The 17,290-nt window shown below is 41.9% G+C and overlaps 1 protein-coding gene across 4 annotated transcripts in view; it reads left to right on the top strand.

The window, feature by feature from the left end:
* dnajc27 (DnaJ (Hsp40) homolog, subfamily C, member 27) overlaps positions 1–17,290 on the top strand; it is a 58,176-nt gene that overhangs the window by 28,911 nt on the left and 11,975 nt on the right. For all 4 annotated transcript variants that reach the window (XM_048536669.2, XM_048536666.2, XM_048536665.2 and 1 more), the window contains 2 exons: positions 8,530–8,599; positions 14,379–14,543. In XM_048536669.2, the coding sequence (XP_048392626.1) occupies positions 8,530–8,599; positions 14,379–14,543 (235 nt within the window). The remainder of the gene's footprint in view (positions 1–8,529; positions 8,600–14,378; positions 14,544–17,290) is intronic.

The raw sequence follows: 17,290 nt of genomic DNA, 5'->3' as shown, positions 1-17,290 counted from the left end.
AACCTCAGTGTTACAGTGGAGCAGGCTAAGAAGAGTGGTCTGCATCAGTGTTGCGGTGAAGCAGACTGGGAAGAGTGGGCTGCTGTGAGTTCTTTTGTTGAAAACAAGAATGACACCACTGTAATTTCGTTGACTGGTAATGGAGAGGAAGATTTGGAGGCCGTAAGTTCAAACCAAACATCAGATCAAGACCAAACCTAGGCATGTAATTCTGCTCCTATACCTTACGGTCTTTCCTTAAGCTTAAACATAGTGTACCTATTTGTGGTAAAGATAATATACTTAAAAAGCAAAATAAATAAGTGAACAATACAACTAAGTAATTAATTCAAAATCACAAGTATTACAGTGCAGAAGGAGGCCATTTGGCCCATCATGCCTGCATTGGGTCTATTATCTATTGTGGCTCTACTACGTAGTACCAATCTCCTGTCCTTTCTTTGGATATCATTACTATCCAGAAAAAAATCCAATGCCCTCTTGAATACCTCAATAGAACGTGCCTCCACACATTTCCAGGCAGTCCCTTAGAATGGCAGTATAGGGCAGACATTTCTGTGGTAAGTGTTTTAAGTTGAAGTGGCTTCATCTGAAAATTTATGAGCTGGAGGTTGAGCAACAGATACTGTGAAGCGGCAGGATCTGTGGAGTATGGAGTTGCCTGGACTCTTTGTATCCGGAGGCAGTCAACCTTTTAAGATTGGGTGTTCTGATATGGTCAGTGATCCAGGCATAATTACAAGTGAGGTAGGTAAGGGGACGCAGAGTATAGGAGTGCAGAGGAATGTCAGCCTGTGTAATTATCCAACAAGCTTGAGGCTCTTTCAGCTTGTTTGAATGAGATTGAGGGCTTTCGGATGGGATTAGCTAAATTGCCATAGCATTGTGGTACAGTAAGCCATTCAAGTAGATGGAATCAAAAAGAATATTGTTGAAGTGAACTAGGAAAAGGCTGTGCCTAGCTGGTATGAGGAGTTAGGCACCACACTATGAAGCTGAACTTCAAAAGTAATACTCTGTGGATTATTAACTGAGACAGGGGTGGTGATGGCCTAATGGTATTAACACTAGACTGTTAATCCAGAGACCCACACAATGTTCTGGGGAATCTGGTTTCAAATCCTGTCACGGCAGGTAGTGGAATTTGATTTCAATAAAATATCTGGAATTGAGAATCTAATGATGACCATGAATCCATTGTTGATTGTTGGAAAAACCCATCTGGTTCACTCATGCCCTTTTAGGGAAAAAAAACTGCCATCCTTACCTTGCCTGGACTCAATGTGACTCCAGATCCACGGCAATCTGAACTACCCTCTGGGTTATTGGGGATGGGAAATAAATGCTACCTAGTCAGCAACACCCTTATCCCGTTGATGAATAAAGCAAAAATATGTGCAAATTGGCGTAGGATGAAAAAGTTAGGAAGATGAATGTATGGCTGAAGGACTGATTTGGGAGAAGAAAGTTCCAGTTGGTGGCACACTTGTACTAATACCAAGGAAAATGAATGAGATCTATACTGTTGAGATGGCCTACACCTAAATTGTACTGGGGTAGATGATATGTGAACTGTGTTACTAGGAGAGTAGAGTGGGTTTGGAACTAAGTAGTGAGGGAAAGTGCCCAATTTTGATAAGTTGCAGTGAACCAAATTTTGAGAAAAATGCAAAAGAGAAAGTAATTAATGTGAGAATGATAAAGAGGCAATGATAGGCAAGTACAGAAAATGTAAATCAAAGAGCAAATCAGCAGAAAAAACTAAAAGTTACAAAAAGTCATTGAAGATCAAAACTTAAGGTGCTGTATTTGAATTCACACACCGTTCAGATAGGTAAGCAACACCTAGCTGAGACAAAGCTGCAGGATGAGCTATATTGGGGCGTTAACATTGAGGGATTTGTAACATTTAGGTAGAACAGGAGATTAGGAAGGGGTGTAGGAGTGACGCTGTTAATTAAAGATGATATTAATACAAGAGAGAGATGGCCTAAATTTAGTAAGCCAGGACATGGAAGCAATATGGGGAAAAATGAGGAATGATAAAGGTAAGAAGTCTTTTGTGGGAGTTGTGTACAGGCTCCCTAATAGTAACCTCATCATCGGGCAGGGTATCACTGGAGAGAAATTGTTCATTTTAGCAGAAAAAATAAAAAAGAAAAGCTTCTTATCTAATTGGTGAGAAGTTGCAGAGCTCTGAAGTTCAGAGAGATGTGGGTATCCCAGTGCATGAATTTCAGGCGATTAGTATGCAGGGACAGCGAGTAATCAGGAAGGCTAATAGAATGCTTTTTTTATTGTGAGGAGCATTGAGTGCAAGAGTAGAGAGATTACGCTTCAGTTCCTTAGGACGTTAGTAAGACCTTGTCTGAAGTATTGTTCACAGAACTGTTCACCATGTTTATGGAGAACTATTAATACGCTCATTATAATTCAAATAGTTCAGAGAAGGTTTATTAAATCAATACACGAATAAGCAGATTGTGTCATGAGAAAAGGTTAGGTAGGCTAGGCCAGTATCCTCTTGAGTTTAGAAGAGTTAGAGGTGAGTTAGTTGAAGCATGTAAAATCCTGAGAGGGCATGATCAGATGAATGTCAAAAGCATGTTTCCTCTTGTGGGAGAATTAAAGCAGAGATGAGGAAATGTTTTTTCTCTCAATGGTTTTGAGTCTTTTGATTCCCTTCCTCAAAAGCTAGTTGGATGCAGAATCTCTAAATATGTTTAAGGCAGAGATAGATAGACGAGGTAATGAAAGGTTAGGAATATGCAGGAATGTAAAGTTGATATGAAACTCAGATCAGCCACGATGTTATTGAATGGCAGTGCAGGCTACTCTTCTTCCTTGTTTGTATGTTTGTATGTTCAAGACAGAATCTGATTTCAGAAGAAATGGAATGTGGGGGATCAGGGAGAAGTCAAGTGCTTCTGACAACTATGTCTGCAGAAAGGGTGTCCATCTATAACTCCTGTCAGATTGCATGGAGCAGTTAGAACAATGGAATTGCTGAGGAGCATACAGGAGGCAGAAAGTTTCATAGCTAGAAGTTTCAGGGATGTGGCCACATCAAAGGATCTGTCAGATAAATGGGTGACTGCCAGGAAGGACTGAGAAGCAGTGCAGGAGTGTCCTGCAGATATTCTCTACGCAAGCAAGTATACCGTTGTGGATACTGTTGAGGGGGTTGGCCTCTCAGAGGAAAGCAACAACAGCAGGCAGATCTGTGACAAAGGGAGAATCGAAGTGTAGAGGACACAAAAAGGTGTATGTGTGGAAGGAGATAAAGGGAACTGCAGATGCTGGAGAATCCAAGATAACAAAGTGTGAAGCTGGATGAACACAGCAGGCCAAGCAGCATCTCAGGAGCACAAAAGCTGACGTTTCAGGCCTAGACCCTTCTTCAGAGAGGGGGATGGGGAGAGGGTTCTGAAATAAATAGGGAGTGAGGCGGACCGAAGATGGATAGAGGAGAAGAAAGGTGGAGAGGAGAGTATAGGTGGGGAGGTAGGGAGGGGATCGGTCAGTCCGGGGAGGACTGACAGGTCAAAGAGGGAGGATGAGGTTAATAAGTAGGAAATGGAAGTGCGGCTTGAGGTGGGAGGAGGGGATAGGTGAGAGGAAGAACTGGTTAGGGAGGCGGGGACAAGCTGGGCTGGTTTTGGGATGCAATGGGGGAAGGGAAGAATTTGAAGCTCCCACAGCTACCTAGAATATCCATTTCTACCCCACCGACTCCCACCCACCCTCCTGCAAAAATTCTGTCCCCTATTCCCAATTCCTTTGCCTCCGCTGCATCTGCTCACAGGATGAGGCATTCCACTCCCGCACATCCCAGATGTCTGCGTTCTTCAAGGACCACAACTTCCCCACCGCAATGATCGAGAACGCCCTCGACCGTGTCTCCCGCATTTCCAGCAACACATCCCTCACACCCCGCACCCGCAATAACTGCCCAAAGAGAATCCCCCTAGTCCTCACATACCACCCCACCAACCTCCAGATACAACGCATCATCCTCCGACACTTCCGCTATCTACAATCCAACCCCACCACCCAAGACATTTTTCCATCCCCACCCTTGTCTGCCTTCTGGAGAGACCACTCTCTCCGGGACTCCCTTGTCCGCTCCACACTCCCAACCCCACCACACCCGGCACCTTCCCCTGCAACCACAGGAAGTGCTACATTTGCCGCCACACCTCCTCCCTTACCCCATCCCAGGCCCTAAGATGGCTTCCATATCAAGCAGATGTTCACCTGCACATCTGCCAGTGTGGTATACTGCATCGACTGTACCCGTTGTGGCTACCTCCACATTGGGGAAACCAAGCGTAGGCTTGGGGACCGCTTTGCAGAACACCTCCGCTCGGTTTGCAATAAACAACTGCACCTGCCAGTCGCAAATCATTCCTTAGACGACATGTCCATCCTGGGCCTCCTGCAGTGCCATAATTATGCCACTCGAAGGTTGCAGAAACAGCAACTCATGTTCCGCTTGGGAACCCTGCAGCCCAATGGTATCAATGTGGACTTCACAAGCTTCAAAATCTCCCCTTCCCCCACTGCATCCCAAAACCAGCCCAGCTCGTCGCCCCCCCCCCCACTGCATCCCAGAACCAGCCCAGCTCGTCCCCTCCCCCCACTGCATCCCAAAACCAGCCCAGCTCATCCCCGCCCTACTAACCTGTTCTTCCTCTCACCTCTACCCTCCTCCCACCTCAAACCGCACCTCCATTTCCTACCTACTTATCTCATCCCGCCTCCTTGACCTGTCAGTCCTCCCTGGACTGACCTATCCCCTCCCTACCTCCCCTCCTATACTCTCCTCTCCACCTATCTTCTCCTCTATCCATCTTCAGTCCGCCTCCCCCTCTCTCCCTATTTATTTCAGAACCCTCTCCCCATCCCCCTCTCTGATGAAGGGTCTAGGCCTGAAACGTCAGCTTTTGTGCTCCTGAGATGCTGCTTGGCCTGCTGTGTTCATTCAGCTTCATACTTTGTTATCAAGGTGTATGTATGAACCCAATGTAGACTCCAGGATATTATGTTGCCTCCCTAGTTCTAATATCAAGGATGTCTCTTAGCGAATTCAGGACATTCTGAAAGGGGAGGATGATCAGCTAGAGGTCATGGTCCAATTAGTATTGACGACATTAGCAAGAAGAGAGATGAAGCCCTGCAAAGGGAATTTGGAGAGTTAGGTAGAAAGTTGAAAGGCAGACCACGAGGGTTGTAATCATGGGACAACTCTCTCTGCCAGGTGGTAGTGACATCAGAAATAGAAAGATAATACAGTTGAATGCGTGGCTGAAGAGAGGAGTGCAGAAGAGAGAGCTTTAGATATTTGGATCATTGAGATTTCTTTCAAAATAGGAAAGATCTGGTAGTGTTGTTGAACAGAGAGTCCTAGGGTACAGTACATAGTTCCTTGAAAGTGGCATCACAGGTGGACAGGATGGTGAAGTAGGCATTTGGCATGCTGCCTTCATCAATCAGAGCATTGAGTACAGGAGTTGGGGTGTGATGTTACAGCTGTACAAGACATTGCAAGGCCGCATTTGGAGTACTGCATACAATTCTGGTTGCCCTGCTACGGAAAGTATATGAAATTACGGGAGGTGTGGATAGGGTAGACAGTTGGAGTCTTTTTCCCAGGGTAGAAATGTTGAATATTAGTGAATAGGTTTAAGGTGAGAGGGAGAAAGTTAAAAGGAGATGTTTTTAAAATGGAAGGTGTTTGGTTCCTGGAACATGCTAACAAGGGAGGTTGTAGAAGCAGAAAGAATATTTAAGGGGCATTTAGGCAGCCACATGAACAGACAGGGAATAGAGGGATTCAGAAAATATGCAGGCAGATGGGGTTATTTAGAATGGCAACATATTTGGCACAGACATGGTGGGCTGAACAGCCCTGTTCTTGTGCTGTACTATCCTAAAAAAAAGTTATACCCTTTGTGTAAAGAAATGTTTCCTGACACTTCTGCTGAATTACCTAACTCTCATTTGAAAGTTAGAACCAACACGTATACATAAGCAGGATTCCATTTTCTGCAAAGGAAGGAATATTGCCTTTATTCATTCATGGGATGAGGACGTCACAAACTAGCCTAGCATTTTTTGCCATCTGTAATTGACCAGAAGGCAGTTAAGAGTTAATCACTTTGCTGTGTCGAAACATGTATTCACATCTTGTACTTTCTTTTACTTACCAAGGAGCTTGTGGAGCCGATATTTGCCCATTGCTTTTTCTATGGCAATATTGCAGCCAGTCAGTGTGTGCTTGCTAATTGATCAATACTTTTTTCTCATGGAATATAAGTAATCTGAAATTTGAAATTCTTGCATTCGTTTTATTGGTGCAAGTTTTGAAGCTTCAACAATATGTCTGTTTTTCTGACAATGTTATAGTTGCATCCCTTTCTCTGGATTTGCCCAGTAACAAATACTTAATAATTTTCATTCAACAGAGTACTTCTTAACCATCTGTACTCAAGGGAACGCAAGGTGAAATTTGTACAGTCTTTTCTTGGTATCATTCTGGTGAATTTGTGCTGAAATCTCTGAATGAATCAATCTTTCTTAAGATGGTGGCAGCCTTCCATTTCATAAAACACTGTTTTATGCCATAATGGTAAACCTTGTGATGAGTATAGTGTTTTGTGACTCAAGGGCCCCACTGTAGCCTGGCCATCTTTGCCTGATTTACTGCAGAGAAAGACAAAGTACTGCGAAGATGGTTTGATTCAGCAGCCTCTACTTTCTTCCAAGCCATCATTTTGGCTGGTTGAGCTTTTTGTTTATGTATGTTCTAAATTCTTCACTTTGGAGAAGTAGGTACAGAATTCACAAAGAGGGACTAAGAGGTTCTTGAATAGTTTGACAGAGGGAGTGAGAGGTATTGGAGGTTTTGGGGGGATCCAAAGTGGATAAATCCCGAGGTCTGGATGAGCTATATCCCAGTCTTCCATGGGATATGACAGAGGAAATTACAGGGACTCTGATCCAAATTTTTAGCTCCTTTCTGTCTACAAAAGAGGTGCCAGGACTTGAGGACAGCTACTGTGATCCATTTTTCAAGAAGGGTAGTAGAGATAAACCAGAACATTATTGACCAGTAAGTTTTACATCAGTGGGAGGGAAATGATTGGAAAAAATTTTGATAAATAAATTAAACTCCACTTGGTTTGATCTGGCATAGTAAGCATTGCTTTGTCAGAGAGAAGTCATGTCTAACAATTTTGATCGAATTTTTTGAGATGGTGAATAGGTATTTTATATGTCGGTATATGTCGTTTATATGGATTTCAGCAAAGCCTTTGACAATGTCCGACATGAAAGACTGATAAAGTAGGTAAAAACAAATGGAATGTAGGTAACTTGGCAAGTTGGATGCAAAATTGTCTTAGTGATAGGAGACAGGTGGTAATGATGGAAGGCTTTATGTGTGACTGGAGTCTGATGTCCAGTGATGCTGCGTCAGTTATTGTTCATGATGTATATATACCTTATAATGAGCATGTGGTGGGAGGTGATAAGTAAATTTGCAAATGACACAAAAGTTGGCTCGACGGTTGACAGCAAAGAAGAATGTTTTGGGTTACAGGAGGACGTAGATGGGTTGATCAGAGAGGCACATCAGTAGCAAATGGAATTTAACTTTGATAAATGTGAGATGATACACTTTTGAAGAAATAACAAGACAAGGTGTTACTCAATGAATGGCAGGATTCTAGGAAGCTCAGAGGACAGAGGGATCTTGGAGTGCTTGTCCACAGATCTCTGAAGGTAGCAGAATAGGTTAAAAGAGTCGTTAAGAAGGCATACGGGACATGAGACTATACAAATCATGGCATAAATTTACGAGCAGGGAGGCTGAGCTGTACAACATTTTGGTTGGGCTACTGCTGAAGTACTGTGTGCAGCTTGATCTCTGCACTTATAGTAAAGACGTGTTTGCACTGAAGGGTTACAGAAGACATTCTCCAGGATGTTGCTCGGGATGGAGCAGTTTTGCTATGAAGAGAGGCTGAATAAGCTTAGACTGTTTTCTTTAGATTAGAGAAGGATTGGGGGTGTTGGGGGGGAACTTAATAGACTTATATAAGATCATGAGGGCCATAGACATGGTGGATAGAAAGCAGCTATTTGCCTTCGATGAACAGTCGACAACAAGTGGACATGCTGTCAAGGTGAATGACGGGGGATTTAGGGGTGAATTGAGAAAAGATTTTTTCACTCAGAGGATGGTGGGAATTTGGAATGCATTGCCTGGGAAGACTGCGCAGTTTTTAAAAAGTACCTGAATTAGTACTTGAAATGTCATAACGTTCAAGGCTACAGGCCAAGTGCTGGAAAGTGGGACTGGTTTAGATGTCGAAGCTATAAATGGAAGGAATTGCAGGGACGTACCATTTGTACATGGTCCTGGGAAGAGTTTACTTTTCATTCCTTGGAAAGTCATGGTTGAAGATATGGTTTGAATAAATATTGTAGAACAAAAGTATAATTAGTTTATTTTTTGCCCTTCAGAGTGCAGGTGAGGGATCGAGAGATTAAAGTTAACATCTTTGATATGGCAGGTCATCCTTTCTTCTATGAGGTGGGTAAGACAGAGAGAAAGATCGTGCATTTATGTTTGCTTTTCCTTCTGCCAGAATGTGACAAAGTGCTTGTAGACAAATATATCAGATAGTTTTCACACAGCAGAGTCTTAACGGCTTGCAATGAGATGACTAGTTTATCTTTTTTTCATATTGATTGAGGAATAAAGTCAACCTCCTGGAGAACTCTTTGTGCTTCTAGTTGTGTCATGTAATCCATTGAATTAAAATGAAAGAGATATTCCAACAGGTGGGTTGTTCAGCCCAATATGCCTGTGTTTATTTTGTGCATATTCTCCACACAAGCAATACCCTATGCCATTTACCCTTACTATTTGCATACCCTGTCATCCTTCATTCTTCCTATCACCTGTCTAGCCAGGTATTAAACATTATTAAGAAATTGCTTACATTATTAGACTTTTTTTTGCAGTCTTGTGATTTAAAGGCTTGGGGAAATTAGTTCATTTTAAAAGACTGAGATTTCTTTTAAACTACCATTAACAGAACACTTTTTAAAGTCACGTATCTTAAGCTAACTGCTTAGACTTATTTACTGGGATCATAGGTCTGAGATTATTGTTGTCAGGAGTTGTGCCTATTTGATACTGTTTGGAACTCAGCTGGTGCCTTACCTGCAGAGAGAAGTTACCCCCTTCCACCTGTTTTAAAAAAATCTTCTGAGAATCCCGAGTGAAGGCTGAAAGAACTGATGCAGCAATTATAGAGTTATAAAGATGTACAGCACAGAAACAGACCTTTCGGTCCAACTCGTCTGTGCTGACTAGATAACCTGAATAAATCTAGTTCCATTTGGCAGCATTTGGCTCATATCTGTCTAACCCCTTCCTGTTCGTATACCCATCCAGATACCTTTTAAAGGCTGTAATTATACCGGCCGCCACCATTTCCTCTAGCAGCTCATTCCATTCACGCATCACCACCAGAGGGGAGTCGATGACCTCATGGTATTATTACTGGACTGTTAATCCAGAGACCAAAATAACGTTATGGGGACCTGAATTCGAATCCCGCCACGGCAGATGGTGGAGTTTGATTTCAATAAAAATATGTGGAATTAACAATCTAATGATCACCATGAATCCATTGTCGATTGTTGGAAAAATCCATCTGGTTCACTAATGTCCTTTAGGGAGGGAAACTGCCATCCTTGCCCGGTTTGGCCTACATGTGACTCCAGACCCACAGCAATGTGGTTGACTCTTAAGTGCCCTCTGGGCAATTAGGGATGGGCAATAAATGCTGGCCTAGCCAGAGATGTCCACATATCATTAATGAATAAAGAAAAAGCAATCCTCTGCATGAAAAGATTGGCCCTTAGGTCCCTTTTGAATCTTTCCCCTCTCACCTTAAGCCTATACCCTCTAGTTTTGGACTCCTGCATATTAGGAAAAAGATCATGTCTATTTACCCTCTACATGCCCCTCATGATTTTATAAACCTGTATAAGGTCATCCCCAGAGCCTCCGATACCCCAGGGAAAATACCACCGGTCTACTCAGCCTCTCCCCTTGGCTCAGTCCCTCCAACCCTGGCTACAGCCTTGTAAAAAAAAGTAAATTTTTGCCAATAGAGTTTTTTTTAAAGCTCATTTTTCAGAGCCTCTGTATCATTCATTACCTGATGGGATCAAAATTGAATTATTCCTACTAGGTTCTTGTCAAAAAACAGTAGTGGCCTTTGTATTGGTTCAGCCTGGAAACTTCCTTTTGATGTCTCTAGAACAAATTGCTTCTGAAAAGATCCCTGTGACACTGCATTGATCTGGTGACACCTGTGTGCATGTGTCAGGAAGACCATCCGAAACTTTTCATATTTTATTCATTTCCTTCAAGAATTAACAATCATTTGGCCAAAGGATATATTTTTAAAATTTACCTGTGCAGAAAGTTTCTTCATTTTTCATTAGCCAGTATGTGTGCATGTGTATTAAGATTATTTTGTAGGACTAATATATATTCTCATATTTCAAATTGTAAGTTTTGCACAAAAACGAAGTTGCTGTAAAAGCTCAGCAAGTCTGGCAGCATCTATGAAGGAGAAAACAGAGTTAGCGTTTTGGGTCTGAGGCTTCTGAGGAAGGGTCACCAGATCCGAAATGTTAACTCTGTTTTCTCCTTCACAGCTGCTGCCAGACCGGCTGAGCTTTTACAGCAACTTTGTTTTTGTTTTTAAGTTTTGCATTTTGAGTAATTCTTGCTTTTATAAAAAAAATTCAATAGTTTTTTTATTTGAAAAACCTGGTCAATTTTTGTTTTATGTTCTGAAACTAACATAAATAAAATATATCATGGGCCATTTTGGTGATTGGGTTAAATACTAAATTATATCATCACCACCAGTTGGAGAATTAGAACTTTTATCTGATCTTTGCTTCAAACACTAGCTTTGAAAGTGAATCCAAAAGTGTCAATGATAATGAAATGTGAGGCTCGATGAACAGAGCAGGCCCAGCAGCATCTCAGGAGCACAAAAGCTGACGTTTCGGGCCTAGACCCTTCATCAGAGGCTCTGTTGTGTTCATCCAGCCTCACATTTCATTATCTTGGATTCTCCAGCATCTGCAGTTCCCATTATCACCAAAAGTGTCAATGATTCTTTTTCTATTAAGAAGCTTTTCCTGCTCTTGGTCTGAAATCTTTTCCATTTGATCTGATTCTTATGCACCCAGTTTGAGACTGGGAACATTCTTTACATCTACTTTGACCTAGCCCTCTATAATTTAAAACATCTCCATGAAATTATTCTGAGGACGGGTCACTGGACCCAACATGTTAACTCTGTTTTCTCCTTCACAGATGCTGCCAGACCTGCTGAGCTTTTCCAGCAACTTTGTTTTTGTCCCTGATTTACAGCATCTGCAATTCTTTCGGTTTCCATGAAATTATTCTTTTATGAGTCCATGAATTGAAACAGCCCCAATATTTGTCCTGTTTTCCCCTTCCCTTACTTTTCTGTCTGATTTAAATGTCTCGTTATTTACTGAAATATCCATTTTATCAAATAAAAACCGGAAGAACTATGGATGCTGTAAATCTGGAACAAAAACAAAGTTGCTGGAAAAGCCCAGCAGGTCTGGCAGCATCTGTAAAGGGAAAAACGTTTCTGGTCCGGTGACCCTTCCTCAGAACTGATGGTGGCTGATAAAACGTCAGTTTATATGCAGAAGCCCAACACAAACTGACGGTTTTGTGCTCCTGAGATGCTGTTTGGCCTGCTGAGTTCATCCAGTTCCACACTTTGTTATCTTGAAGAAACAACATCTCATTTTCCACTTTGGGACCGTACAACCCTCCGGACTTAATATTGAGTTCAATAATGTTAGGGCCTAAACTCTCCCATGTCCCATCCCCCTACCCCACACGCCAGGCCTTGTTATCACTTAGCTACCATTAGACACCCCCTGTTGTTAATCACTAACAGTCCCCATTAACAACTATTCACCCTCCCAGCCTGATTATTAGCAACTCCTTTGTGTGTCCAACTGCCTTTCTCTCTCTTTGGGCCCTATCGTATTGTTTACTCCCTACCCCACCCCCCTCCCTATTTTCTGCGTATAAACTGATGTTTTCCCAGCCACCATCAGTCCTGAGGAAGAGTTATCAGACCTGACACATTAACTCTGTTTTTACCCTTCCAGATGATGCCAGACCTGCTGGGCTTTTCCAGCAACTTTGTTTTGTATCCATTTTATCAGTCAATTTGCCACCATCCTGTTAAGTTGTAACCATAAGGTTGTTGCGTTGCTCGCCAGACTAGCTTGTTTTTGTTCAGATGTTTCATTATCATGCTAGGTGGCATCATCAGTGGAGTCTCTGATGAACCCCCTCATCAGCTTCATTGGAGGTCCAGTGATGATGTCACCTTGCATGGTGACGAAACGTTTGAATGAAAACAAGCCAGCTTGGCGAGCAAATCAACAACCTCACCCATAACCCGAGCTACAGATCTTTTCCAAAACTTTAAGTGTTTAACTTTAACTTCTAAAACTTTAAGCTCTGACCTGCATGACATCTGATGTGGAGGTGCCAGTATTGGACTGGGGTGGACAATGTCAAAAATCTCATAATATTCAAAAGATAGTTATAGTCCAACAGATATTTTTGAAGACACAAGCTTTTGGAGTCTCACTCATTCTTCAGGTGTCTGTGAGAGAGGTGACATCAGACACAGAATTTATAAGCAAAAGATGAAAGGGTCATGGAACTGATGTGGTGTTGAACAAACCTAAAAGATGGCTTTTAAATCTTTGAGCAATTAGAAAGGATTAGTTTGCAAATTCCCGAATTTCTTTCATGTTACTGTTCCAAGATAACTAAAGGTTTTATCAATTCTCTCAGTATACCAGAGGTGACATCCTTGGTCAGACAATGCATTTTAGGTGTGAGGCCTTGTTTAGGATCCGTCTATCAGTTTGGAGTCAAACTGATTTTATTTCGAAAGTAGGAATTTATAAAATGCCACATTGACTGTCTATAAATTATGTGCTTTTTGAACAGACTAGAATGTATCTGCAAATGTAAATTCATCCTGTAGATTTATTTGTGTGTGCACACATGTGTGAGAGGGAGACAGAGAGGTATGGTCTATTAATGAAACCATGCAGACGCTATGACAAAGGATGAATGGACACCACGGAACAATCATCAGACAGGGATGTTCCCTCCCAGTGGGGGAACACTTCAGCGGTCAAGGACATTCGGCCTTGGATCTTTGGGTAAATGTCCTCCAAGATGGACTTTGGGATAAACAACAAAGCAGGGTTGCCAAGCAAAGGCTGATAACCATGTTTGGTACCCCCTAGGATGGCTCCAACCGGGATTTTGTGTTCATGTCGCACTACAGGTGATCCCACCACACTACACACTCTCACACACACGCATACATGCACACACAGTCACTCAACAAAAACACTCACACATGCATACTCTCACATACACACAGACCCTCTCTCATGCACGAACACACATATGTTCTCTCTCACACATACACTCACTCCCTCTCTATCTCTTTCTTCCTCACACGCACGCATTCTTTCTGTATCCGTCACACACATACCACGTATGTGCATGCACAGATGTTAATCTCAGGGGTGAATTTGTATTTGTACATTTGTAATTGCAGGTACATTCTATGTGGTTGAAAAGGCACACAATTTGTAGACAATCAATATAGAATTTCATGAATTCCCATTTTCGAAATAAAACCAGCCTGACTCCAAGTTGATATAGAGCCAGATTCTAAACAAGGCCTCACACCTAAAATGCATTGTCTGACCAAGGATGTCACCTCTGTTATACGGGGGGAACTGATAAACCTTTAGTTATCTTGGGGAAGTAACTTGAAAGAAATTTGGGAATTTGCATATTAATCCTTTCTAATTGATTAAAGCTTTAACAGCCATCTTAGGTTTGTTCAACACCACATTAGTTCTATGACTCTTTCATCTTTTGCTTATAAATTCTGTGTCTGATGCCACCTATCTCACAGACACCTGAAGAAGGAGTGAGGCCCTGGAGGCTTGTGACTTCAAATAAATCTGTTGGACTATAACCTGGTGTTGTGTGATTTTTGATCTTGCATTACAACTGTTTGCAATGAGCTATTACTTGGAATGCCTCATATTTTAGCCATGTTTGATTTTCTCAAATGCTCCACTATCATGAGCTGCAAGGGGTAGAATTCCCAATTAGCACTGTTAATGTTAGCAGCATTGTTTGATCATTTGCTTGCTGGTGATTTTTGTTTTTGTGATAGGTGCGCAATGAATTTTACAAAGACACTCAAGGAGTGATCCTTGTTTATGATGTTGGCCTGAAGGATTCCTTCGATGCACTGGAGGGCTGGCTTACTGAAATGAAGCAGGAATTGGGACCTCATGGGAACATGGAGAACATTGTGTTCATTGTCTGTGCTAATAAGGTAACACATTATAGTTACATTATCTTGCTACGTCTCCACACTTAGGACATGATGTGGAGGTGCCAGTGTTGTATTGGAGTGGACAAAGTCAGAAGCCATATTACACTAGGTTATGATCCAAAGGTTATTGGAAATCTCAAGCTTTTGGAGCTCTGCTCCTTCATCAGGTGAAGAATAACCTGGTGTTGTGTGACTTCTGAAACTTAGGGTATTAAAGTTACAGAGAGCTTTACTCTGTTTCTGTCTCTGTGCTGTATCTGGCTTGAGCGTGTTTGATGGGCATAGTGCAGTAGGAGCTGTATTCAGTTTCTAATTCCGTGCTGTACATGTTCTGGGATTGTTTGTGGGGATGGTACAGAGGGTGATTTACTTTGCACCTAACTCCATTATGAACCTGTTCTAGGAATGTTTGATGGGACCAGTTTAGAGGGAGCTTTACTCTGGATATAACGCATTGTGGACCTGTCCTGAGACTGTTTGATCTGGACGACGCAGAGGAGCTTTACTCCGTATCTGACACTTCTATGACTGCCTTTGGAGCATTTAATGGGACCAGTGTTGAGGAAGTTTTACTTTGTGTCTAACCTTTCACTATACTTTGTTGATAGGACTTGAACCTCGATGTTTGACCCAGAGTTAGGGATACTACTACTGACCCTTAAGGGAATTTCTAGTACTAGAGGTCACTGTTTTGCAATCAGGGTTGACCAATTTAAAACAGAGATGGGGTGAAATTATTGCTTTTAGAGAGTTGTGAGTCTTTGGAACTCTCTTCTTGAGCGGGTGGTAAAAACAGAGTCCTTCAATATTTCAGAGATAGTAGGAACTGCCAATGCTAGAGTCAGAGATAACACAATGCAGAGCTGGAGGAACACAGCAGGCCAGGCAGCATCAGAGGAGCAGGAAAGGTTACATTTTGGGTCAGCACCCTTCTTCAGAAGTTGTGTCCTTCAATATTTTTAAGGCAGTGGTAGATGGAGTCTTGTTAAACAAAGGGGGGGTGAAAAGTTATCAGGGGCAGGTGGAAATGCAGATTTGAGATTAGAATCAGAACAGCCATGATCTCATTGAATGATGGTGGAAGCCTCTGGGGCTAAATGATCTCCTCCTTTTATTAATTTGTACACTTGTCTGTTCTTCTGTCATTTGAGGTTAAGAAAATATATGTGTAATTCATTGATTTGGATGGTTAATTGTGCACATTTTGTTGAGCAGTGGCAGTGTCCCTGACTCTGAGCATGGTTCAGTTTCCACTTCAGGATACGATGGCCACGAAGGTACGTCATTACATGTCAAAGCAGGTTGATAAAAAAATTTTACAGAGACTGACTGATAGGGTGAGGGCTGTTTGCAGAGATATGTACCTGTAATGTTTCATTTTGTGAATAACCCATTTCAAGTGAAAACTGGCTGTGATTTCTTCCCTCACCAAACCAAATGGCTGTTAGGACAAAATAGGGTAGCAGAAAATCGTGATCAAAGAGGTTCAGTTGAAAACTAAGGATTTTGTTTTCAAATTGGTCACTACAGACCTAGTGACCATTCCAGAAAATGGCAAATATTGTGTAAATTTCCAGGATACAATTGCCCTCAAATTTTCTTATAGTCTGGAACATATTATCTGTGGAAAAATAATGAAAATATACAGGCACAGTTTACATCCCTGTCAAATAAAGTAAAGCCTCGACGTTGTCTTTTCCAAACAAAAATAATACTAGAAGCAAAGTGTATTGTGAGCGGGATGCCTATTAGTTCCTAAGACAACTAAGGACAGGCAATAAAATGCTGGCCAGCCAGTGATGTCCACGTCCCATGAGTGAATTAAAAAAAAAGGTTGGATACTCTGAAGGCTTTTGAGACTATAATACATTTTAAAGAGTGGCTAGTTGTTCAATGGAGGACTATATCACTGGAGCATAACAGATGATATAGAAAGTTAAAGAACTTCAGTTTAGAGATTTCTGGCTCAGTGAAAGTGAATGTCAGAGAAAGCATCATAAAGTACAACAAGAATAATAAGAAATAATAATAGGATAAGTGAACTAAATTAGAATAACAGACTTTGGTTAAGGTAATGGGAGCATTTTTAATACAAAGTAATTAGAAAAGTTAGGAACACTAGTAAGTTTAAGATGTGGCAGGTGAGATGAGACAAATGAAAAATGTGATCTGTAATATGTGGGAAGACATGGACTCTACCAGTGTCCTACATAAGTACAAGTGCATCCAACTGTTGAAACTTGAGGTTTCAGAGTGCAAGTGGGAGCTGGAAACACTGTGTCACATATGTGAGGCTAAGAGTTACATGGATAGCACATTGAGAGAGATGGTCACACCACAACTCAAGGAACAGGAGGAAAGAATGGAATGGGTTATATTAATATTCATTCAAAGAATGAGTGTGTTGCTGGCTAGGCCAGCATTTATTGCCCATCCCAGAGGGCAGTTAAAAGTCAACTACGTTGCCGTGGGTCATGAGCCATATATAGGCCTGGCCAGGTAAGGATGACAGTTTCCTTCTGAGATGGGTTTTTCCATTAATCGATGATGGATTTATGATCATCATCAGATTCTTAACTCCAGATTTATATTGAATTCAGAATTTACCATTCGAATCTAAGTCCCCATAATATTTTTGGGGTCTCTGGATTAATGGTCGAGCGATAATACCATTAGGTCATCACCACTAACCCCAGCCCCCCACCCCTCCTTCCCGTGTGGCCACGAGGCAATCAAAGAGAGTGATG

Source organism: Stegostoma tigrinum, chromosome 9, assembly GCF_030684315.1.
Source record: "Stegostoma tigrinum isolate sSteTig4 chromosome 9, sSteTig4.hap1, whole genome shotgun sequence".
NCBI classification, from domain to species: Eukaryota; Metazoa; Chordata; class Chondrichthyes; order Orectolobiformes; family Stegostomatidae; genus Stegostoma; species Stegostoma tigrinum.
The sequence above is the reverse complement of the archived record's forward strand: the minus strand, read 5'-3'. Positions and strand labels throughout refer to the sequence as shown.